The 26,726-nt window shown below is 44.4% G+C and overlaps 1 protein-coding gene across 1 annotated transcript; it reads left to right on the top strand.

The window, feature by feature from the left end:
- Nucleotides 1-4,312: 4,312 nt before the first annotated feature.
- Nucleotides 4,313-26,545, top strand: pnp4a (purine nucleoside phosphorylase 4a; the record flags this gene model as incomplete). The annotated part of the gene is made up of 7 exons (XM_083661633.1): nt 4,313-4,335; nt 7,702-7,865; nt 9,944-10,047; nt 15,457-15,632; nt 17,241-17,431; nt 22,760-22,839; nt 26,405-26,545. 7 exons carry the CDS (start codon nt 4,313-4,315, stop codon nt 26,543-26,545), a joined length of 879 nt encoding a protein of 292 aa, XP_083517759.1.
- Between the last annotated feature and the right edge of the window lie 181 nt (nt 26,546-26,726).

Raw genomic sequence — 26,726 nt, 5'->3', positions numbered from 1 at the left:
AATGCGGAAAAAGTGTTTCCATACACTTTTGCGATAAACTGCTATATCGACACGTCTGAAAAACCACCTCATGAGAGCGCAAAAACTTTTTGCGATATTTGGGAGGTTTTTCAAAATTTACGTGTTTCCATTACCCAATTTCTATTGCGATATTTAGACTTTGCGCATTTCTGAGGGTAATGGAAACACGACTATTGTCTTACTTGTGGCCTGTGTCCCAGTGTGTCAGAGTGACAGTGATCAGCTGTAGTGAATGTGGAGTGGTTAATGTAAATGAGGAGCTAAATAACGCTCCAAAGTTGATTAATTGGAATGTAAGTAAACAAGTATGTTGATAGAGGGGAAGTCGCACACTCTGGTTCCAGATGCAAGAAAGTGTAATTTAAAGCAGCTACGAGCAAGATTTTCAATTGTTATTAAACAGTCTAAATTTAATATCAATGCATCACATCTTACCTCTAGTAGTAGACGAGACCAACGCAAAGTAGTCTCGCTTAAACCCAGAGTGAATCGGCCAGTGTTAGTCTGTCTGTGGCCAGGGAAGATCAGGAAGTGAAATTAAACGGTTTGCAGCAGCCACTTCGGCCATAACCACAAAATAACTTCCAAAAAACCTGTTAGAATATAACGAGAGATGTTCGCGAGAGTATGCATGGCGTTCTCCTTCACTACAATCCATACTTTGTGAGGGCAGCGGCAGTACATAGCTACTACAAGAAAGAAGTACAAGTATGGGTATTGGAACGCAGCCCTTGTTTATGGTATGTTGCTAGGCAGCGCGAACGGGGGAAGGCAGGCAGCTGCGTTTCACTTCCGGGTTTCATTTCCGGGTTTATCCGGTCCACCGGAGAGAGAGAGAGAGAGAGAGAGAGAGAGAGAGAGAGAGAGAGAGAGAGAGAGAGAGAGAGCCCCCTGGTGATGCAAGTTTAGACAGACACAGACTTAATAATCATCAAGAGAGCAATCTCCGATTCACACGGCTTTGGTCTCAGCTACTATTATAGGTAAGATGTGATGCATCAATATTGTAATTATACTGTTTAATAACAATCGAAAATCTTGCTCGTAGCTGCTTTAACGCTATTTGACAACAGTTTCGGCCGTAGCCTTTGTCAAGTCTCATACAAACACAAGACAGCCATTATAAAGACAGGTGGGCTGATTGAATGGACAACACCTGTCCTGTGAAAGCACACCTGAGTGTGATTACAATGACATCATAGGATCAGTCATGCAGTAATAGGCTACATTTAGACAGTAGATGAATCAAAACATTGATGTCACAGTCACAGGTAGGCTGTATACCATAATATATCATGAAGCTATGTGAATAAATAGATTCATATAAATAGTAATCACAGCCTAATGCATAGAGATAAATCCTGAAACAAGAAGAACAAAGAAGAAAAGAGCATACAGTATATAGATATAAGGGTTTGTGGACTACACACAATCTGACCAACTCTAAATTGTGTGTCAGCTGTTTCATCCATCTTATTTTTCTTCAATCTGCATTGAAAATGTGCAAAAATTCACCAGCTTCTCACAACAGTTGTAGCCTAAGCCAGTGGTTTTCAAAGTGGGGTCCCCAGCAAAAAGGGGGGATAATCTATTTTCACTACAATTCTATCCATAAGTAACACAATCTAAGCTAGTGAAGAAGTGAGTAACTAAGCTAATAATAACCATAACAGCACAAATAATTGACAAAAATCTCGAAATAAATATACAGTATTTACTCTGAGAAATGAAATAATGAGAAAAGGAACAATTATTGATGGTTAAAACTGAACAACAGTCTAATCCTAATGCTAAATTAAAATGAGATATTCCTCTAAATCTTTCTTCAAACTGCAAAAGAAAAACAAACGCACGCCCAAACAGTTTCCTCCCTTGCTTTCAAGCTCAGGAGCCACCACTGACGTCCACATACAGGCTAGCGGTGTATCGAATTTTGGCAAGTAAAAAAACAACAAAAACAAAACAAAACAAAAAACAATCAAAGTTCCCGCACAGACATTTTAAGTTGTGGACCCGGCGTTTCCATAGCAACACAGAAGTGTGCTTACTGCTGGCTTTTCAGGCTTTTTTGACATAAGAGTCTGATAACGAGGTGTTTGAATAGGCCTAGACCTAGGCTACATAAAACCTAGGCTACATGAAACAGGCAATGTACACCATATACCGTATGTCTGACAGATTACATGAGTGTGGGTATCTTCGCAGCCGTACCGCATCTGTTCCGGAGGTGGTGTACATTAGCCATAAATGCCGCTATTGTCGTTTGCGCATATTAAATAGGCCTAAGTGCCGCTATTATTGTTCGCCATATCACCAAACTCAGGCTAGCCATTAACATAGCCTCCATGGGAATATTATAGGATAGTATAGGATATTACATTACATTACAAACATTACAAGATAAACAAGATAATGTTAAGGTAAAATGGCTGTATAAGAGTCCCTATGAGATACGGTTATTAGCCTTAGCCATAACATAGCCTCTGTGGGAATAGCCTACTATAGGATACACTGCACTCTGACAAGATTGGGGAGCTCAGTAGTGCAGACTCAGACTAAGTAGTCTAAGTCTCGACTGATACATACATAATGACACAGACTAAGACTGAGAAATTCACTATGGAGTTGGCTTGAACTGTATTCACCTGCTGTTGGTTTGCACTCACTATCTGCATAGGCTAATAATAAGCTAATACACTGTGGGGAACATTGGATTTAGCTGTGTTGTGTTTATTGCTTGCTACTGTGTGTAGCCTACTGGTAGGGGTTGGTACCTCTATAATTCCTTTTGGTTTTGCTGGCTGTACACTAAAAATTGATTTTGACAGACTGTGACTGACTGGAACCCCAGCTTAACCACCAGCGACTGCCACATAATTTAAGTGTTAATTAAAAAAAGAAATAGCCTACGGTATATTAGCTGTTGTTTACAAAAGTTCATAAGTAAGCGATTTTATGTTTTGCCATTTTTTCCCCTTACTGTACCAAAAATGAACCGAACCGTGACTTCAAAACCGAGGTACATAGTGAAGAGGATATTAATGTGATGTTTATAGTTCTTCATACATCTACTAGCCTCTTCATTTTGCTCTCAGAGTGCACCAGATGAATGCATTTGACTTTAAAATGTAAAAAAAAATATCCCGGGAAACCCCTCAGTCTGGGTTCACTTTGGACCATGATTGTGCACCCCCCAGTTGGAAAGCCTAGAATCGCCTATGCTATGCGTGCACACTGCACACATGCGCACACACACACACTAACACACATGCACACACAACACACACAGGAGCACGTGCCAAACTTTCTGTCTCTCTTTTCTCCTTTAATTGTGTCTTTCAGTTTAGCACGTGTGTGTGTGTGTGTGTGTGTGTGTGTGTGTGTGTGTGTGTGTGTGTGTGTGGTCATGAGATGCAGCGTGGCTGTTCAATTAAAACTGAGCCGACCAACGAGCTGCTGCTCATAAACACCCGCTTCTGATTGGCTGAGCTCTGCCACTCCCAACCTCCCTGCCTACCAACACGAGGGTTGCAGGTTCAAGCCCCTGTGTTACCTCTGGCTTGGTCGGGCGTCCATACAGGCACAACTGGCAGTGTCTGCGGGTGGGAAGCCGTTGGTGTATGGTTGCTGCACTAGTGCCTCATCTGGCCGGTCGGGGTGCCTGTTTCAGGGGGAGGGGAACTGGGGGGAATAGCATGATCCTCCCATGTGCTACGTCCTGCCAGTGAAACTCCTCGCTGTTAGGTGAAAAGAAGCAGCTGGTGACTGCACATGTATCGGAGGAAGCATGTAAGTGGGGAGAAAGACAGAAGAAAAAGTTTGAACAAAAAGTCACTATTCCTGCTTAGGAACCATGTTGCTATAGCTACTGTAAAATAACATTTAATTATTCATCATTATTTAATACATCACATAGTCAGCTCATTGACATGAGGAGCGAGAGAAAGAGACAGCAAGAGAGAGAGAAAGAGAGAAAGAGAAAGAGACAGCGAGAGAGAAAGAGAGAAAGAGACAGTGAGAGAGAGAGAGAGTCAGATGTCAAGTTAATTAAAGTGACCTCGACTGAACCAAATCTGGAGTCACGTTTCTGTTAAAGGGGCGTTATGCAGAACGTGATGAGAAACACACACACACACACACACACACACACACACACACACACACACGGTGATGCTGGACAATCAGGAGCATGTGAGCGAGCGAGGCATATGTAGGCCGCCTGACACCAGCCAGCTTCACTCGCTCTCTCTCTCTCTCTACCACACACACACACATCTGCCATCCATCCGCCATGCACAGCAAAGAGCAGATCAGGTAAGAAGCGCTTCTCTTTCAGCCCGTTACCATGGTAACTTTACCTTCTCTTTCAGCCCATCACCATGGTAACATTACCAGGTAATGTTACCATATTTCAAATTTAATTTGAAATATATCATAATAATATATAATAATTTTAAAACATTGCCGCCTTTCCCACGTTAAACACAAATAAAACAACTTGAACAATGTTGGTTATGTTTAGGTAAGTAAAATACATTGGTTAAGGTTAGGGTTATGGTCTAGGTTAGGCTTAAATAACAAACGTATGGTGACTTATGGTTTGAAATGTACGCCGGGGATAGAAAACAGCTCTCCAGCTGGCCCAACCACAACACCCTTACTGGCCAACTCACTGGTGGCCCACCAGTGATTTGTTCTGTTGACTTCCTATAGATGGTTTCACAACCTTTTTTTGCTTGTGACTCTACTTTAATATCATCAGTGACATCGTCAGTGATGTCACATAGTATGCTTCTTTTCCCCACAAAATTCTGACTTTTATCTGAGAATTCTGACTTTAATCTGAGAATTCTGACTTTAATCTGAGAATTCTGACTTTAATCTAAAAATTCTGACAGTAACTCGGAATTCTGACTTTAATCTCAGAATTCTCACTTTATTCTCAAAATCCTGATTTAAAGTTATAATCTCAAAGATTTTCATCTAAATAAAAAATATATAAGAATAAGAGTCACTCACAATGTTGATTGAGGCTATGGTCCATTGATGGAAGCCTTTGCAGTATATAGTGACATTATGTGACATTAGTAATGTCACATAATGCAACACTGTTTGGATCTCACCTGCAATTACCACTCATCACCATAGGTGTCACCCAAAAGAACAAAACTGAAATCTTAGAGATTATCACTTTAAACAAAAACAAAATCGCAAGTGACACTAATCATCTTCGGTAGTATTAAATTGTGTGTGGTGTTTTTTTTTGTTTTTTGTTTTTAGAAATTTCAGGCTACCCTATTTTAAATCCAGGCGACCACACTTAGGGTTGCGCCCCTAAGGTTGGGAACCATTGCTATAGATGGTAAGTCCAAAGGGCTTAGAAATGTCTCTATTGTTGTAATATCAGCCCTAGGTGGTTGGGTGTATAGATCTTTGTAATATATTTCAAAGGCTCGTTGGATGTCTTCTAATTTGCTGCAAACATCTTGCGTTTTAGGGTTCCTGATTTTATTAATTGTACTTCTGGTTTGTTTTCGTATTCTCCAGGATAGGAGTTTCATTGCTTTAGGTCCTGTCTCGTAGTACCTTTGTTTGGCAAGCTTGAGTAATTTTTCTCTTTCTTTATATCCCATTTAGGTCTTTTGTTGTTTAACTTTGTTTAATTGATTCAATATTTGTGGGTATTTTTGTTCAGAATGTCTAATCTCTAACAAATTCATTTCCTTTTGTAAATCAGATAGGCTTTTCTGTTTGTCCTTTTTCCAAGAAACCGTGAGAGCAATGATTCTACCCCGTAACACAAGAATTGATTACCTGTTTATGTATAATTCGGACAGACATCGAATCAAAGGCTGTAATATAGGAATTAGGGATCTGATCATTCAGGAGTATACCTTACTCTATATATTTATCTGATCACTCAGGAGTATACCTTACTCTATATATTTATCTGATCACTCAGGAGTATACCTTACTCTATATATTTATCTGATCACTCAGGAGTATACCTTACTCTATATCGAGCTAATCGACAGAAAAGTACACTCTGGAGACTTAATATGAGTATCCTGAATGACATGGCAGTACGGGAACAGATCCAGAGTGAATTTGAAACATACAGTATCGCCAAAACAATGACTGTAGCTTGTGTGTTACAGTCGCCATCTTGTGGTGTTTAGAGGATGGGGCACTGATGACTGCAGCTTGTGCGTTAGTTACAGTTGCCATGCACAGATGCACATCTGATGCCAGCATATTTATATAGAATAGACAGTTTGACCTGAACTACTTACTGTCGGTGCCCATTATCAGGAATAAATGGACACCAATCAGCCAATCAGAATGGAGTAGTCAGTAGTGGAGCAGCTCTGGAAACCTTTCAGCCAATCAGAATGGAGTATTCAGTATAGTGGAGCAGCTCTGGAAACCTTTCAGCCAATCAGAATGGAGTATTCAGTATAGTGGAGCAGCTCAGGACACCCTTCAGCCAATCAGAAAGGAGTATTCAGTATAGTGGAGCAGCTCTGGACACCCTTCAGCCAATCAGAAAGGAGTATTCAGTATAGTGGAGCAGCTCTGGACACCCTTCAGCCAATCAGAATGGAGTATTCAGTATAGTCGAGCAGGTCAGGACACCCTTCAGCCAATCAGAAAGGAGTATTCAGTATAGTGGAGCAGCTCTGGACACCCTTCAGCCAATCAGAAAGGAGTATTCAGTATAGTGGAGCAGCTCAGTGGACAGACAGGGTGCTGTCACCAGGTAGTGGATGGACGTATGAGTTTGACTTCAATGGAGTTCAATTATCAGCTTGTATGAAGGAGAACTCCACAAGTCGAATTTTAGATCTTAGTGATTTTTGTTTTTGTTTTTGTAACCTCGGGCCAAAGCAAACAATTTCACTTGTCGGTACCACTCATATATTTATCACTGTTTATGTTCTCAATTTGAAATAGTCTATAATCAGAGCAAAATATAAACCATACACAATGACACATCAAATTATGTGTTCAAACGTCAACAAAAACTTTCATCCTCCATTATTGATGGTTTGATGTTTGATGTCATGTTTGATGTTGTTATTGATGTCAAATGTCGAGCTCTGAAATGATGCTACCTGAATTTCTCACCTGCAATTCTGAGTTGGACGACGGTTCAATTCATTTTTAACAAGTCGGAGTCGTTTTTTCCCCTCCAAGTTCCGAGGTGTCTGGAACGCAGCATCATACCCAGAGCCTTGTATATAGAAGTGTCGCGACATCTCCATTCACTCCAATGGACCAGTTTTTTACTCTCAAGAGTTCCAGGAAATAAGGTCCTGGATTAAGCAGCACTGTCGAGTTGAAGCAAAATGGACAGTTTGTGTTGTACTTTGAATTTTTTTTTCTTTTTTTTTTATCAAATTGTACATTATCAGCTTTATTTTAGCATTCAAAAGTAGCGCGAGACCCCTTCCTGGCTGTTCATTGGCTAATGAGTCACGCATTTTGGTCCTCCGCTGACGCCACCCTCTCAGTCTAGAGGACACTAATCATACCTTGAGGGCACACAGTGCTGTTCCTGCAAGCACTAGTAGGCTACAACTGCTACTGGTACGGTTGTGTATGTTTGAGGTGTGTGTGTGTGTGTGTGTGTGTGTGTGTGTGCGTTAAATTTTACCCTCTCCACTTCCTGTTTGGCAGTCATGACGAGTACCAGAAGACAGCTGATTGGCTGAGGTCTCAGACAAAGCACCGCCCCCAGGTGGCCATCATCTGCGGGTCAGGTCTGGGCGTGCTTGCTGACGCCCTCAAGTGTCAGGATGCGTTCAATTACTCTGACATCCCCGGCTTCCCCCAGAGCACAGGTACACACACACACACACACACACACACACACACACACACACACACACACACACACACACACACACACACACACACACACACACACACACATTCTCATGCATCAAATTCGACCACTTTTTCAGGCCCCTCAGTGTTATAGGGAGCCAAATTCACGCCCACTTCCTGCTTCAGCACACGCGCCAGCATAGAAAGAAATATGAGTGGTGTTGAACAGCCAAAGACAATAATTTTTTTATCCTGTTTGAATTGTGCCATGAAGTACACGTGTGATTTTTCCTCCATTTAAAAGATAACGTTGCATGTCAAGAAAGCCGCAGTTTGTCATAAAACTGAAACGTAGGCTAACATTTAGTTTTGTATGAAACTGCTCATTATACAACATGTAGTTCCGACCAAGCAATCTGATTGGTCAAGGACCGTTCTCAAATGAGCATAACAGCACACCTAGCCGTTCCTAAATCGTTCATTTAAGAACGGCCTCATCACTAAAATATCACTCCACCGGCCGGTCTGTTCAGCAGAGAACAGCAGCGGCCAAAATTCTGCAGGCAAATATTGCCTGTAAGCCCACAGAATTTCTAGCCCATAAACTAACTAATAACGTGGCCAATAAGTATGTAACATACAAAATAAAACAAACTAATGTCTTCAACTGATGTAGAATGCAGAGGACATGTAACTGGTTCATTTAACTCACATTCCAGGAATATTGTATTTACCGCGCTGCTCCTAAAAGTTAACGTAACTGGCGTGCGCCAGAGAGCCTGGTTGTCCCAGAACCCACTCGCTTTAGCGCCAGAACACACTCGATTTGGGGGCGGAACACGCCAGGATTGGCCAACGCCAACTCCAGTGCCCAGAACTGTCAAATCAAATCATCAACAGACACGCTATGGCCCGCCTCTCAATCCTCTTTCATCTCAGACAGGCAGTATTATTTTCAGTCTGATACATCACCGTCCTAACCTGACGCTGCCAGATGAAACCAGCAGCTTGTTTGTTTATTCCTTCTTCCAACCATTCGTCAACAGTAAGTAAAATTAACAACAAAACAATCCATTTTAAGTAGGGATGCACATTTTTATAAATTTCCTTAATCGATTAATTGGTCAGGTTAACGATCAATTAATCGATTAATCATTATATTAAAAACTGCTTTTGACATACAAAATAAAAAGTACAAAATGCAGGGTTTTAATGGCACTACCCTGCTCCTCCACATGTGAGGAGAAAGGGAACCGTTTCCATGGCCGTGTGTGTGTGTTTCAGTGCAGGGTCATGCAGGTCGGCTGGTGTTATTTGTGAGCGTGTGTGTGTGTGTGTGTGTTGCAGTGTCGGGTCATGCAGAGTGTGTGTGTGTGTGTGTGTGCATGTGTGTGTTGCAGTGCAGGGTCATGCAGAGCATGTGTGTGTGTGTGTGTGTGTGTGTGTGTGTGTGTGTGTGTGTGTGTGTGTGTGTTGCAGTGCAGGGTCATGCAGAGCATGTGTGTGTGTGTGTGTGTGTGTGTGTGTGTGTGTGTGTGTGTGTGTGTGTGTGTGTGTGTGTGTGTGTGTGTGTGTGTGTGTGTGTGTGTGTTGCAGTGCAGGGTCATGCAGGTCGGCTGGTGTTATTTGTGAGCGTGTGTGCATGTGTGTGTTGCAGTGTCGGGTCATGCAGAGTGTGTGTGTGCGTGTGTGCATGTGTGTGTTGCAGTGCAGGGTCATGCAGAGTGTGTGTGTGTGCATGTGTGTGTTGCAGTGCAGGGTCATGCAGTGTGTGTGTGTGTGTGTGGGTTGCAGTGCAGGGTCATGCAGAGTGTGTGTGTGTGTGTGTGTGTGTTGCAGCGCAGCGTCATGCAGAGCATGTGTGTGTGTGTTGCAGCGCAGGGTCATGCAGAGCGTGTGTGTTTGTGTGTTCGTTGCAGCGCAGGGTCATGCAGAGCGTGTGTGTTGCAGTGCAGGGTCATGCAGAGCGTGTGTGTGTGTGTGTTGCAGTGCAGGGTCATACAGAGTGTGTGTCTGTGTGTGTGTGTGTGTGTGTGTGTGTGTGTGTGTGTGTGTGTGTGTGTGTGTGTGTGTGTGTGTGTGTGTGTTCCAGTGCAGGGTCATGCAGGTCGGCTGGTGTTCGGCGAGCTAAAGGGGAAGTCGTGTGTGTGCATGCAGGGTCGGTTCCACATGTACGAGGGACACTCACTCTGCAAGGTATACACACACACACCCACACAGGCATGCATGCACATACATTACATACACACACATTTTAAAGTGTAACTGCACCGCACCTAAAATCTTTGCTAAAGCCTGACACCTAATGGTGAAAAATAGGGTTTCATTAGCTGGTCTATCTAACACATACACAGATACAGCCTTAAACCCCTGACACATACACACATACAACATTAAACCCCTGACACATACACACATACAACCTTAAACCCCTGACACATACACACATACAGCCATAAACCCCTGACACATACACACATACAGCCTTAAACCCATGACACATACACACATACAACCTTAAACCCCTGACACATACACACATACAGCCATAAACCCCTGACACATACACACATACAACCTTAAACCCCTGACACATACACACATACAGCCATAAACCCCTGACACATACACACATACAGCCTTAAACCCCTGACACATACACACATACAGCCTTAAACCCCTGACACATACACACATACAACCTTAAACCCCTGACACATACACACATACAGCCATAAACCCCTGACACATACACACATACAGCCTTAAACCCCTGACACATACACACATACAACCTTAAACCCCTGACACATACACACATACAGCCATAAACCCCTGACACATACACACATACAGCCTTAAACCCCTGACACATACACACATACAGCCATAAACCCCTGACACATACACACATACAGCCTTAAACCCTGACACATACACACATACAGCCTTAAACCCTGACACATACACACATACAGCCATAAACCCCTGACACATACACACATACAGCCTTAAACCCCTGACACATACACACATACAACCTTAAACCCCTGACACATACACACATACAGCCTTAAACCCATGACACATACACACATACAACCTTAAACCCCTGACACATACACACATACAGCCTTAAACCCCTGACACATACACACATACAACCTTAAACCCCTGACACATACACACATACAGCCTTAAACCCCTGACACATACACACATACAGCCTTAAACCCCTGACACATACACACATACAGCCTTAAACCCCTGACACATACACACATACAGCCTTAAACCCCTGACACATACACACATACAACCTTAAACCCCTGACACATACACACATACAACCTTAAACCCCTGACACATACACACATACAGCCATAAACCCCTGACACATACACACATACAGCCTTAAACCCATGACACATACACACATACAACCTTAAACTCCTGACACATACACACATACAGCCATAAACCCCTGACACATACACACATACAACCTTAAACCCCTGACACATACACACATACAGCCATAAACCCCTGACACATACACACATACAGCCTTAAACCCCTGACACATACACACATACAGCCTTACACCCATGACACATACACACATACAGCCTTAAACCCCTGACACATACACACATACAGCCTTACACCCCTGACACATACACACATACAGCCATAAACCCCTGACACATACACACATACAGCCATAAACCCCTGACACATACACACATACAGCCTTAAACCCCTGACACATACACACATACAGCCTTAAACCCCTGAACATACACACATACAGCCTTAAACCCCTGACACATACACACATACAGCCTTAAACCCCTGACACATACACACATACAGCCTTAAACCCCTGAACATACACACATACAGCCTTAAACCCCTGACACATACACACATACAACCTTAAACCCCTGACACATACACACATACAGCCTTAAACCCCTGACACATACACACATACAGCCTTAAACCCCTGACACATACACACATACAGCCTTAAACCCCTGACACATACACACATACAGCCTTAAACCCCTGACACATACACACATACAACCTTAAACCCCTGACACATACACACATACAACCTTAAACCCCTGACACATACACACATACAGCCATAAACCCCTGACACATACACACATACAGCCTTAAACCCATGACACATACACACATACAACCTTAAACCCCTGACACATACACACATACAGCCATAAACCCCTGACACATACACACATACAACCTTAAACCCCTGACACATACACACATACAGCCATAAACCCCTGACACATACACACATACAGCCTTAAACCCCTGACACATACACACATACAGCCATAAACCCCTGACACATACACACATACAGCCTTAAACCCCTGACACATACACACATACAGCCATAAACCCCTGACACATACACACATACAGCCTTACACCCCTGACACATACACACATACAGCCATAAACCCCTGACACATACACACATACAGCCATAAACCCCTGACACATACACACATACAGCCTTAAACCCCTGACACATACACACATACAGCCTTAAACCCCTGAACATACACACATACAGCCTTAAACCCCTGACACATACACACATACAGCCTTAAACCCCTGACACATACACACATACAGCCTTAAACCCCTGAACATACACACATACAGCCTTAAACCCCTGACACATACACACATACAACCTTAAACCCCTGACACATACACACATACAGCCTTAAACCCCTGACACATACACACATACAGCCTTAAACCCCTGACACATACACACATACAGCCTTAAACCCCTGACACATACACACATACAGCCTTAAACCCCTGACACATACACACATACAACCTTAAACCCCTGACACATACACACATACAACCTTAAACCCCTGACACATACACACATACAGCCATAAACCCCTGACACATACACACATACAGCCTTAAACCCATGACACATACACACATACAACCTTAAACCCCTGACACATACACACATACAGCCATAAACCCCTGACACATACACACATACAACCTTAAACCCCTGACACATACACACATACAGCCATAAACCCCTGACACATACACACATACAGCCTTAAACCCCTGACACATACACACATACAGCCTTACACCCATGACACATACACACATACAGCCTTAAACCCCTGACACATACACACATACAGCCTTACACCCCTGACACATACACACATACAGCCATAAACCCCTGACACATACACACATACAGCCATAAACCCCTGACACATACACACATACAGCCTTAAACCCCTGACACATACACACATACAGCCTTAAACCCCTGAACATACACACATACAGCCTTAAACCCCTGACACATACACACATACAGCCTTAAACCCCTGACACATACACACATACAGCCTTAAACCCCTGAACATACACACATACAGCCTTAAACCCGACACATACACACATACAGCCATAAACCCCTGACACATACACACATACAGCCTTAAACCCCTGAACATACACACATACAGCCTTAAACCCCTGACACATACACACATACAGCCTTAAACCCCTGACACATACACACATACAGCCTTAAACCCCTGAACATACACACATACAGCCTTAAACCCCTGACACATACACACATACAGCCATAAACCCCTGACACATACACACATACAGCCTTAAACCCCTGACACATACACACATACAGCCTTAAACCCCTGACACATACACACATACAGCCTTAAACCCCTGAACATACACACATACAGCCTTAAACCCCTGACACATACACACATACAACCTTAAACCCTGACACATACACCCATAGAGCCATACACCCCTGACACATACACACATACAGCCATAAACCCCTGACACATACACACATACAGCCTTAAACCCCTGAACATACACACATACAGCCTTAAACCCCTGACACATACACACATACAGCCATAAACCCCTGACACATACACACATACAGCCTTAAACCCCTGACACATACACACATACAGCCTTAAACCCCTGACACATACACACATACAGCCTTAAACCCCTGAACATACACACATACAGCCTTAAACCCCTGACACATACACACATACAGCCATAAACCCCTGACACATACACACATACAGCCTTAAACCCCTGACACATACACACATACAGCCTTAAACCCCTGACACATACACACATACAGCCTTAAACCCCTGAACATACACACATACAGCCTTAAACCCCTGACACATACACACATACAGCCATAAACCCCTGACACATACACACATACAGCCATAAACCCCTGACACATACACACATACAGCCTTAAACCCCTGACACATACACACATACAGCCTTAAACCCCTGACACATACACACATACAGCCTTAAACCCCTGACACATACACACATACAGCCTTAAACCCCTGACACATACACACATACAGCCATAAACCCCTGACACATACACACATACAACCTTAAACCCCTGACACATACACACATACAGCCTTAAACCCCTGACACATACACACATACAACCTTAAACCCCTGACACATACACACATACAGCCTTAAACCCCTGACACATACACACATACAGCCTTAAACCCTGACACATACACACATACAGCCTTAAACCCCTGACACATACACACATACAGCCATAAACCCCTGACACATACACACATACAGCCTTAAACCCCTGACACATACACACATACAACCTTAAACCCTGACACATACACACATACAACCTTAAACCCCTGACACATACACACATACAGCCTTAAACCCCTGACACATACACACATACAGCCTTAAACCCCTGACACATACACACATACAACCTTAAACCCTGACACATACACACATACAACCTTAAACCCCTGACACATACACACATACAGCCATAAACCCCTGACACATACACACATACAGCCTTAAACCCTGACACATACACAGATACAGCCTTAAACCCCTGACACATACACACATACAGCCTTACACCCCTGACACATACACACATACAGCCATAAACCCCTGACACATACACACATACAACCTTAAACCCCTGACACATACACACATACAGCCATAAACCCCTGACACATACACACATACAGCCTTAAACCCCTGACACATACACACATACAGCCTTAAACCCCTGACACATACACACATACAGCCTTAAACCCCTGACACATACACACATACAGCCTTAAACCCCTGAACATACACACATACAACCTTAAACCCCTGACACATACACACATACAGCCTTAAACCCCTGACACATACACACATACAGCCATAAACCCCTGACACATACACACATACAGCCTTAAACCCCTGACACATACACACATACAGCCTTAAACCCCTGACACATACACACATACAGCCTTAAACCCCTGAACATACACACATACAGCCTTAAACCCCTGACACATACACACATACAACCTTAAACCCTGACACATACACACATAGAGCCATACACCCCTGACTGTCTGTCTGCCTGACTGTCTGTCTGTCTGCCTGTCTATCTGTCAGACTACGTTTCCCGTACGTGTATTTAAGCTATTGGGGGTGGATACTCTGATCGTGACGAATGCTGCCGGCTCATTGGCTGACGGCCTCCAGCCCGGTGACATTATGATCATCAAAGACCACATTAACTTCCCTGGATTGGTCGGTCTGAACCCACTGACCGGAGCCAACGACGACAAGTAACACACACACACACACACACACACACACACACGTCGGTGTGTCATTGTTAGCATTTTGTAGTTTGTTGTTAGCCTAATTGACATTTCCTAAGTCCCGCCCCTCTTCAATCTGTGCTCCAATAACAGTTGAGCAAGCTTAGTACCTGGCAGAACCTTGGCCAACTTCCCCTTTTCCTGTTAAGCTGCGTTCACACCGACCTATTGAAGTTTTTCGCTGGCGTCGAGTTTACATACAAAGTCAATGCAAACGAGCGATTGAGCGTATATTCGCCTGGGAGAAAAATCGCTGGGCGTCTGAGCGACAGAGACGATAGGGAGAAAATTCGCTCGTCGCCCGAGATGAAATATCCCAACTCGAGAGAAAATATGCTGGCATCAGTCGCTCGCTGTTCGACGCTGATTGGCTGCCGTGTGAGAGCGAGTCAAGGATCACACTGGCTTGGAACAAACCGCTGGTTTATTGTGTGGCAACAAACCGCATTGACAGGCTGACAGCTGACATGAAGTGAAGTCTGTCCTACCGGTATGGAGCTCGCATTAGGGGCACGCTGATAGGCTTTAGCTTGTAAACAATGACGGTGGCTCGTAGTGGACAAATATCATGACATTGCGTAACGTTATTATAGCCCCCACATGTCCGTCAAATCGTGTGCCTGTTGATGAGCGATTTAAACAGAGCGACAGAGCGATTCTAAACGACAGAGCGAAAAATAAATATCTTGGTGTGAACACAGCTTTACTATTACCTTTTACTATGTGGATATCACCAATCTGTTCAAAGGTAAGGTAATGTTATGTCATATTACATTGGTATCACATTGTATATAGTCACATCTTAACTTAGCTAATGTTAGCAAAATGCTAGCTAACGTGGCTAACATCAGATCAACTTCCTCAACAGGAAAGTGAATGCATGGTGACAGGAAAGTGAATGCATGTGTAGCCGGTGTGTTTCGTCTGCGTTGTGTTCTGGCTATTACATACGTGTGTGGTGACACTCAGGAGGCAAGAGGCAGTACTGGGTCTCAAACTCTCTTTACTGTATTACAAAAATAAATAAAAAGCGGTTTCCCATAAAACGCTGATACAAAACAAACAATAAGCAATAAATAAAAGCGTATTCTCATGCAGAGATATCAGCGGCACGTCTATCTCGATCCATTCTCCCATCCAACCGAGTTCCTGGAGCTGTGCGCATGTGCACTAAGCGACGTCACCACTGGGGTGCGTTCACACGCAACAACAACAGAGCACTCAAACAAAACATTCACATACACAAAACGAGGAAAATAGTGGTGTTTTGGTTAAATTCATACGTGAAGATTAAACCCGTTACACATGGTAACAGGAAAGTGAATGCATGGAAAGGGGAAAATTCACAGAGGTTCTGCCTTTAGAGCAATTGGGAAAGAGAATTAGGAAAGAGAATTAGGAAAGGTCCGTTGTATCCTCGTTTATTGTTTATTATGTTGTTAGTGTTGTTTCTGATTGTTGTTGTAAGTTCTTGCATTGTTCTTGTTGTTTTTGTCTATTGCATAGTGTTTATTGTTCATTGCAATTTTGTTAGTATTATAGTTGGTATTGTTGTTTATTGTTTGTGTGTAGGTTCGGGCCGCGGTTCCCGGCCATGTCGGGGTGTTATGACCGGCGTCTGATCAGCCTGGCTCTGGAGGCGGGGAAACAGATGGGCGTGGCCAGCCTGCTCCAGGAGGGTGTGTACGCCGCTGTGGGCGGGCCGAACTTTGAAACCATTGCTGAGGCCAGACTGCTGCACAGACTGGGCGTCGACGCCGTGGGTACGACACACACACACACACACACACACACATAGACAGTTTATGGGTGGCACAGTGGCTCAGTGGTTAGCACTATCACCTCACAGCATCTGGTCGTGGGTTCGAATCTCCAGCCCGGTCCTTTCTGTGTGGAGTTTGTTTGTTCTCCCCATGTTTGTTTGGGTTTCCTCCCAGTCTAAATACATGCTGTGTTTGTGTAGTATCCTCTGTATGTATATGACAGGAAGGATGACATCACTGATGACATCATATCATTTCAATCATGAGAGACCAGAGGGTAGAGTTTTAACAAGCAAGCTTTATTCAAGTATGGCAGAGCGATGAGATCTATGGCATGGGACGGTATGGCAACTAATTCTGATGGCATGGCAGCATGGCGACTAGTTCTTTGGCGTAATGACTCCGCGCTAAGATGCCTCTCTTCTTGCGGTGAGAGAGGGCATCTGCTCGGACTAGAATAGAGAATCCCCCCAGGGATTCTTCAGGAGTCAAGACATTGGTGATGGCCTGGGGAGGTGGGTGGGTCGAAACGCAGCTTTCAGAGAATGGGATGCGATCAGCTTGGGTACCGCGACCAGAAGATCAGGGAAAGAGGACGATGACCCACAGAGCATGGCTATAAATACTGCTACGTCATAGCCTCGGCACTGACGACATTATCGGCGTCATATAGGCAAGTGCGTCACGCGGACGTCACACTGGGATTACACTTGTGCTCGTCACACTAGGATTACATGGTGAGGTGAGGTCACTAGGATTGCGCGTGGTGCGAGGCAGCGTGTCTGGTCTTCATCTTGAAACTAGGTCGAGACCACCATTTCAATCATGAGAGACCAGAGGGTAGAGTTTTAACAAGCAAGCTTTATTCAAGTATGGCAGAGGGATGAGATATATGGCATGGGACGGTATGGCAACTAATTCTGATGGCATGGCAACATGGCGACTAGTTCTTTGGTGTAATGACTCCGCGCTAAGATGCCTCTCTTCTTGCGGTGAGAGAGGGCATCTGCTCGGACTAGAATAGAGAATCCCCCCAAAAGGAAGAAAACCCAAACTGCCAACCGGTCTGCTTGCCTCAGCGCTACAGCGGGCGCTGGGCGGAATGCGACGCTTGTCGCCGACCGGTTGGCTTGGCGGCCGCGACTTACGGAGCCCCCCGGGCGTGGCCGCAGCGCTGCAGCGGGCGCTGGGTGATCGACCAATCCGGCATAATTTGGCGCGCTGATTTAGTGTTAAGAAAGAAAACCCCCCTTTTAGCTAAGACCCCCCTAGCATTGAGAAAGACGATCCCGGCTTTAAGACGATCCCGGCTTTCAGCCCTTTGCATAAACCCCCTAAACCCCCCCAGAGCCAGTCTGGGTCGAATTTCTTGGTGCATGGAGAGCTGATGATCGGGGTGAAACTTTAGATCGGACCGGGTCGCGTTCCGGGAGGGGTCGAATGACGCTGGGCATGTGAACTCGCCGGCGCGGAGGAACCCATTGCCATTTAAAGAGGAGTATGTTTAATGAGCAGCATGGCTTCTATTTATTTGACTGAATGACTGGAGCATCATCTCGGAGAAAGGGAAACGTTTTTTTTTTTTGTTTTTTTTTACGGAATCTGGCTGCCATTAGGCATTGGTTAACTGGATGCTATTGCTGGCTGATACCTTGAACGTCCATTTGCAATGATTCTGGCTGGATATTAACTATTGTAAATTTGACACAATGAATGCAATTTGAGCACGATGTGTAATTACGTTTAATATTAATTGTTTAGGCCTAATTATTTGTAAAGTCGCGACGCCTTAGAGATGTGAGTAGTTCTTCATGGATTTAGCCTCTTCATTTTGCTCTCGAATGCCCCAGGTTGACGGACTTTACTTTAAAACGTGCCGGATCTTGGATGCGAAGAGACATTTAATGTAGCTCCGCCGTCTTTCTTTCGCTATAGGCGAGGATATAGCGACCAGTTCCGCAGGTTGTCAAGAGTTCGTCCATTCACTATGATAAATGCGTTGCTACTTGAGCCCAGCTCGTTTCCTTTGCGCGCGACGTGCAGACCGTTGAGGATGGTTAGATGATTGTTTTGAAATACACGCCACGTGATTTAAAATTAAGATTTGCTTGCTAAAATATATGACGCTATGTTATGAATTTAAGAGATGATTACGACTGAATTTTACTGGGCCGGTAAATCGGCTGATTTCATACTGAAATGCTGATACTTTCCTCGCGGGTCCTTTTTCGGGCCTTTTTTTTTTTTTTTTCCTGGACCTCGCTAAGGGTCCCTGCTTTGGATCGCATGGCTGCGGCCAGCCCCCCCCCCCCCCCCACCCCCGCCGACTGGGCGCCGCAGAGGATGGAAAAGCTGAGGAGATTTTCGGCCCTATTGGCCTGCCGTATGCTTCGAGGGAGATTTTCGGCCCTATTGGCCTGCCGTATGCTTCGACTCTCGGAGCCGCTGCGCTCCTCGCGGGGGCGTGCGTTTGCCTCCTCCTGCGCTCCCGAATGCTCCTGCTCGGGCCTGGAGCGCTCCCCGCTTCGCCCCTTGCGAGCCTGCGAGTTATCGCTCGTCCTTGCGCGGGCCCCACTTGCGCGCTCTCGTCGACGAGATCCACCGACCGAGATAAGGTGCTCTTATGCTCGAGCAAAGCTCCGTGGGGGTGGGGCCCCGCGAGTCTCCATGAGTCACCGTGCAGACCTCGCGCTGGGGCAGATGCCATTATACTCAGAAAGTGATCAGCATTGTACAATGGTGAAAACAGCCCGTGAAAAGTCGCAATGAAACGCTGTGCAGTACTGAGTGCGCTTTCACTCTCAAACGACCGCACATCAGCACATGAAGGACTCACCAAACTTGTTTTTACTGAAAGCCGTTTTTACTACTCAGCCCTGATAGCCTACTACTCTGTGCTGCTTTTAATCTCTCTCAATAATGCTCTCAACACAACACATTTACTTGGTGAAATGACTAAAAACGAACAGTTGCAAATCTAAGTTTATAGCCTACCACATGGGTCAAGAAATGTGGCGAAAACACAGCTCAGTGTTCAGGGCTCAATGGTTTGAATGCGGCCATGTTTGGAGAGAAGCTCGCGCTGTTAGAAAAAAAATCAGGCAGAACGCGAGCGGCCGCTGGAGCTAGCGAATAACCACGCCCAACAAATTTACGTAATTTGACGCGCCCGCCCCTCGCTCCACCCCCGCGCCCTTCACGGCAGGGTGAGCATAATTCAGCCTATACACTCGGTGCCGTCGGAGCCTGCTGCCGTCTGCCCCCCGTCTGATGAGCGCAAGGGGCTGGCGGCTGGGAAGCCTGCTGCATCCCGTGCCCGGGCTGGGATGATTCATTGTGCATCTCCTCGTCGGCGCTGGATGGCCCGACCTCAAATTGGAACTGCGCCTCGAGGTCCTCAACTTCGTAGCTCGACATGCTGAGAGCGCGAACGGGGGTGAGTGATACCGCGGAGACGAATGGCTTGATCGGAAGGAATGAGGCAGCTTGAGAATGGCGAAACGCAGCTTTCAGAGAATGGGATGCGATCAGCTTGGGTACCGCGACCAGAAGATCAGGGAAAGAGGACGATGACCCACAGAGCATGGCTATAAATACTGCTACGTCATAGCCTCGGCACTGACAACATTATCGGCGTCATATAGGCAAGTGCGTCACGCGGACGTCACACTGGGATTACACTTGTGCTCGTCACACTAGGATTACATGGTGAGGTGAGGTCACTAGGATTGCGCGTGGTGCGAGGCAGCGTGTCTGGTCTTCATCTTGAAACTAGGTCGAGACCACCATTAGGTAATTACGGCAATCACCTAATTAAAAAATCTGAAAAGTTTCAGGCCGATCGCACGTAAAACGACATAGCTGTGGCCGGCCAAAATTCTGCTCACTCACACGCACAGTTGCACACACACACACACGTACACTTCTCATTCTTATTATGGGAATATTATAGGATTAGTGGAGCCGTGGAAGTTGGATACCCCCCCTCCCGGGGAGTTAGACCCACCCAGTAAATTCCCAGACGTTTGGTGGTAAGGTGGCGCTGTTGGCGCCGCTCACCAAACGTCTGGAAACCGAGACTAGTAAAGAACAGGCCCGTAGCCAAGGGTTTGAGAAATACAGAGGCCATTTTAGCATGGCATGGGGGGTCCAGGGGGCCCCCCCGTTTAGAATTGTTTTCCATTTTAAAGTAAAATGCTTCATTCTGGTGCACTTTGAGAGCAAAATTAAGAGGCTAGATCTATAAAGAACTACAGACATCATGTTAGATTAATATCCTCTTTACTGTGCTGTTGCTTTACAATGATACAAAAAATAAATGTCTCCCCACATAATATATATTCTGCATACAGGTCACATATGGCAGAATACTGCTCAATTAAATACAATCGTCCATCTACACAAACACTGTGTAGATGGACGAGTTACAGGGGAGTTACTTACCCATTTACTTCAATAGAACTGTCCCCAAAGTCTAGCCCCAATCTAGCCCCTATGCAAAAATGTTACATTGTGGTGAGTTATGTCTCTTCCTTCTATATAGCACACAGAGAGGAAGCAAATTGTTGCATTTCTGATCAACTATGTCATATATCATGTTATTTATGAGGGCTTTAAAACATCAATGACGGATGAATAAGTCTGGGGGCCGGGGCTATTTTTTCTAAAAAAAATTAAAATAATAATATATATATATTTTTTTGAAAATACTGAGGTCATGACCTCGGTGTCCTCAATGGTAGCTACGGGCATGGTAAAGAAGAGTTGAAATTATTATGTAGCAGTCAAAATCTATTTGTGGTGGTCAAAATCTGTGTGGTGTACTGCCAAAAATGGATCAATGTATGGGAAACACTGACTCTACATATGATATTTAAATAAATAAAAAAATTCTGATTTCCCCCCCCATTTTTGTACTTGGCCAATTTCCCCCTGCTGCCCCGGTCGCTGCTCCACCCCCTCTGCCAATCTGGGGAGAGCCGTGGATAGCACCATACCTCCTCTGACACATGGGCAGTTGCAAGCCACTTCTTTTCAGCGGGGAGCTTCACTGGCAGGACGCAGCACGTGGGAGGATCACGCTATTCCCACCGACCGACCAGAGGAGGCGCTAGTGCAGCGACCAGGACACATACCCTTAATCCAGCTTCCCACCCACAGACACAGCCAATCGTGCATATATGAATGCCCGACCAAGCCGGAGGTAACACGGGGGCGCGAACCTGCAACCCTCGTGTTGGTGGCAGGGAATCTACCGCTACACTACCCGGATGCCTAAATAAATACACTTTGATTGATTGAATCATTGATTGATTGTGTACTGTGCAGGTATGAGCACTGCTCCAGAGGTGGTGGTTGCTGCTCACTGTGGCCTCCGAGTCTTCGGCCTCTCTCTCATCACCAACAAGGTACAAGGTCAACCTGAACACTCATCCATTCATTACTGTATTTCCTCTAAGAGTGGCCGATAGTCAAAGATAATGGCTGATAGATAATAGATAATAGTCTGATAGTGGACATGGTCTACACCAACTTCAGTTTGTAGTAACATACAAGTGCCAAAAGATGGCAGTAGCTACATTTGAAGTACCATGGATTATGTCTCGTCGGGCATGCTATCTACTGTATAGAGAACCAAAGTGAAACGTCACTTCCTGCTTTCTCCCTGTACCAGTGCTGAAAAAATTATGAATGGAAGTGAACTTAATAACGTTACTTTTTGATGCCGTTTGAATTGTGCCACGGGGTGCCAATGTTAATTTTGTCAATTTAAAACATAACTTTGCATGTAAAAAAAGTCGCAGTTTGTCATCAAACTGAAACGTAGGGGGTTAGTTTAGTATAAAAACTACATAGCTCGTGGAAGCTCGTGGCATGTCGCCGGTCTTCAGCTTTGCCGGTAGAGAAAGTGACATCACTTAGGCGACAGTGTATGTAGTCTTTCTGATTTATAACTTATAGTGCAACAGTTACTGAAATAAACCTGCTGGATCAGCAGAAACCAATTTTAAAAGCTCAGAACGAAAATGTGTTGCTGGTGAACACATTTCCACTATAAAGAACGCATCACTCAGCTGCCCCCGTCCGTCGAGAGAGGAGTGTGTGCCGGCTTCTCTCATCTCTCCCACCTGGCTTTCCTCACTCGCTAATCAAAGCGAGTAGCCTACTAAACGCTGTTCGTGAGTTTGCTCATTTAATACCGTGTTGGTACATTTTGGGCTAGTGCAGTGTAATTTTCTGTGTTCGCATTGTTATAAATGTGATATAAATGGTCAAATGGCCATGAATTTTGAAATTGGGTGGGGGATTGGGGCATATATCAAGGATTTTCACACTTCAGTGCCTCAGCTCATTTCTGGCCCCGGGAATCAAAAATGTTTACTGCATCTTTGTTATTATCCAGAAATGAATAGATAATTCCCCATTGAAAACCACTATAAAGTGCAAAAAAGTGCTATTTTTGAGCTCTAAGACACTTTTTACAAAAAAGCATTTTTTTTATGACTTCCTCCAGATATTTTGGACATAAGGCTTCAAAATTATGGTTTTTAATATTTTTCAGCAGATTGCAACATTTTCTCATGTATGGCATGCATCTGTTGCAATCAATTTAGCTGGTTTCTGTTTGTGCTGCATTATGGACCACTACAGCCCAATGGAATAAATAATTTCAGCTAAAATGGTGTTCATATGGATGTGTGTGTGTGTGTGTGTGTGTGTGTGTGTGTGTGTGTGTGTGTGTGTGTGTGTGTGTGTGTGTGTGTGTGTGTGTGTGTGTACACACACACACACACACACACATCCATATGAACACCATTTTAGGGATGGGGTTTTGGGGGGAGGGGGGGACAAAAAAAACGTGCCTATATCGAAGTCAGCTCAAGTTGTGTGTGTGTGTGTGTGTGTGTGTGTGTGTGTGTGTGTGTGTGTGTGCGCGCACACACACACACACAACTTGAGCTGACTTTGATATAGGCACGTTTTTTTTGTGCACGCGCACACACACACACACACACACACACACACAACCTGAGCTGACTTTAATATAGGCCAGTTTTTTTGTCCCCCCACCCCCCCACCAAAGCCCCATCCCGATGTGTCCTGATCATGCACATACTAGGCTAGACAGAGTCTGTTTATGACCTGCATAATCAGAATGACAGAATGCACCCTTGGCCGGTCAAGGAAATGGTCAATTACTAAAAACTGGCATTGAAAGGGTTGAAATTCTGAAAAGTAATGAACATTGAGACATGAGATTGAGCAAACATGAGATTGAGCAAAAAAGGAAAAAAAGATTCTCCCCCTATTTTTGTTGTTGGCCAAAAATGGTTAGTACTTGCCCAGAAGGACTCACTCTAATTGACCAAAAATGCTCAATTAGATGGTCTAAAAAATTATACAGTGCATTTTTTTTTTTTATTGTCACTGAATAAAAAGTAAGAATGGAACAAAATACATATTGGTAATAATCTTTTACATAGACCCCACTGTGATAATCCAAAAACATTCCCTTTGGATTATATTTTGTGCAGAGATTGTGGAAATCTGAAAAAGCAGCAAGTGAAACTGTTTATAGTCAAGACAAACTGGCTTATAGAGGGTTACATTTCTGAAAATGAATAAATATTTTTGGTATGTATAGCTTCATCTGAAGGTAAAATGTTTGGGGGGAAAAAGAAAAGAAAAAAAAGATTTTTTTTTACCTTTCTTATCATTAGAAAAATAATTGACCAAAACTGGACAGAGGGAGGGGCATAAGATTGAGGGGTAAGTATTAGTTACCAGTGTATAAGGGTTAATTCATTGATATGCGCGAATGATTAATTAATATACGTGAACGTTAATAGCGGGCACTTACAGTATCACCCAATAATCACCCAATAGCCTAATGCAGGCTATTGGGCTATCATCTCCTTGTTGCATTTTCAAACTGGCAGATGGAGGAAAAGAAACGATTCAACTGTAACTTGTTTACTCAACAATTTGGCTCTCTTCCAAATAATCCAACCAAGTATACGTCCATTTATTAAATTATTAAATAGCACGGGGACATTAGTGGTTTGTAAAAGTGCCATTTAACCATTTGCCTGCTCGCGGCATGTTCCGGCCAGCGACGTGGACCTTGTACTAGAGGCTGGGGTAGTAATGTGCCGCGCTCACGGGAGTGCGCTCATAGCGGATAATTGTTGCTAAACATGCAGGCCGACCGGGTAGTATCTGGGAATGTTCAGGAATTCACTGCATGTTTAGAAATGGCTCAAGTCTCTCATTGGTGGGGCAAGGATAGTTACGTCATCAACCCACAGCCAATGAAAAGTTGGCCATAGCCTACTCAAAGGACAAAAAGTACCATTCATAAGCAATACATTGATAGAAAATGCAATGAGTGCGTCAATAAAAGCAACAATAAACAAAACACAGAACCATCACAAGAAACAGGATAAACTGTTGACTTTAAGACAGCTAGATAGTGTTCAAGGTGTAAATCCAATAGGCTATATCACCCCCTCTTGGTAGTAGGGGGATTTTTTCAATTCCGCAGAAGAAGAGAAGCCTGATCATAGTGGCGTGCCATGGCATAGTGAAAGTTTTTAGTCTTAGGTTTGGCTATCCTACTGTAGCTTTGAGGGCGCGCTTGGTTTGCCCCACATACACCAAGCTGCACGGACATTTGAGCATGTACACCACATGATTGTGTACTGCTACAATTGCTACTGTAAATGAGTTTAGTTTGAACTTTTTGTGAGTGCGTGGGTGTGTGAACTCCTTGGTGTCTTATATGTTCACTCAGTCTTTTTTCTGAGAGGTACCGATTTGGCATAGTTCGTCAGCTGATGCACGGATATTCCCTCTGTGATCTATCTTCTCATCTTACTATCGGGAATATGGCAAATAGGAGAATCTCCCAAAATGTTGCTGTGTTCCTGTATGAACACAGTTTAATTGGTTGATTGATTGGTTGCTTGGCAGGTGGTGAAGAGCTATGACGACACGGACAGTGTGAACCACGAAGGCGTTCTGGAAGTCAGCAAACTGCGCTCACACACTCTGCAGCAACTGGTCACCGAGCTGGTCAACAAGATGGACGTCAACAACAACACGGACGCCTAACACACACACACACACACACACACACACACACACACACACACTTTTGTAGCCTTGGCCATCCTGATCACGTGACCTCACATCCTGTTTGGCTCTACCTATCAGTCTGGACTTCCAGCCGTCTACAGTGATTCTTGTCTTGACAGACAAGTCCTTCAGCCGATCAGTGTCACCAATTCCAATC

The sequence above is a fragment of the Poromitra crassiceps genome (genome assembly GCF_964638095.1).
Source record: "Poromitra crassiceps genome assembly, chromosome: 27".
NCBI classification, from domain to species: domain Eukaryota; kingdom Metazoa; phylum Chordata; class Actinopteri; order Beryciformes; family Melamphaidae; genus Poromitra; species Poromitra crassiceps.
This window is presented reverse-complemented; position numbering and strand designations above follow the sequence as displayed.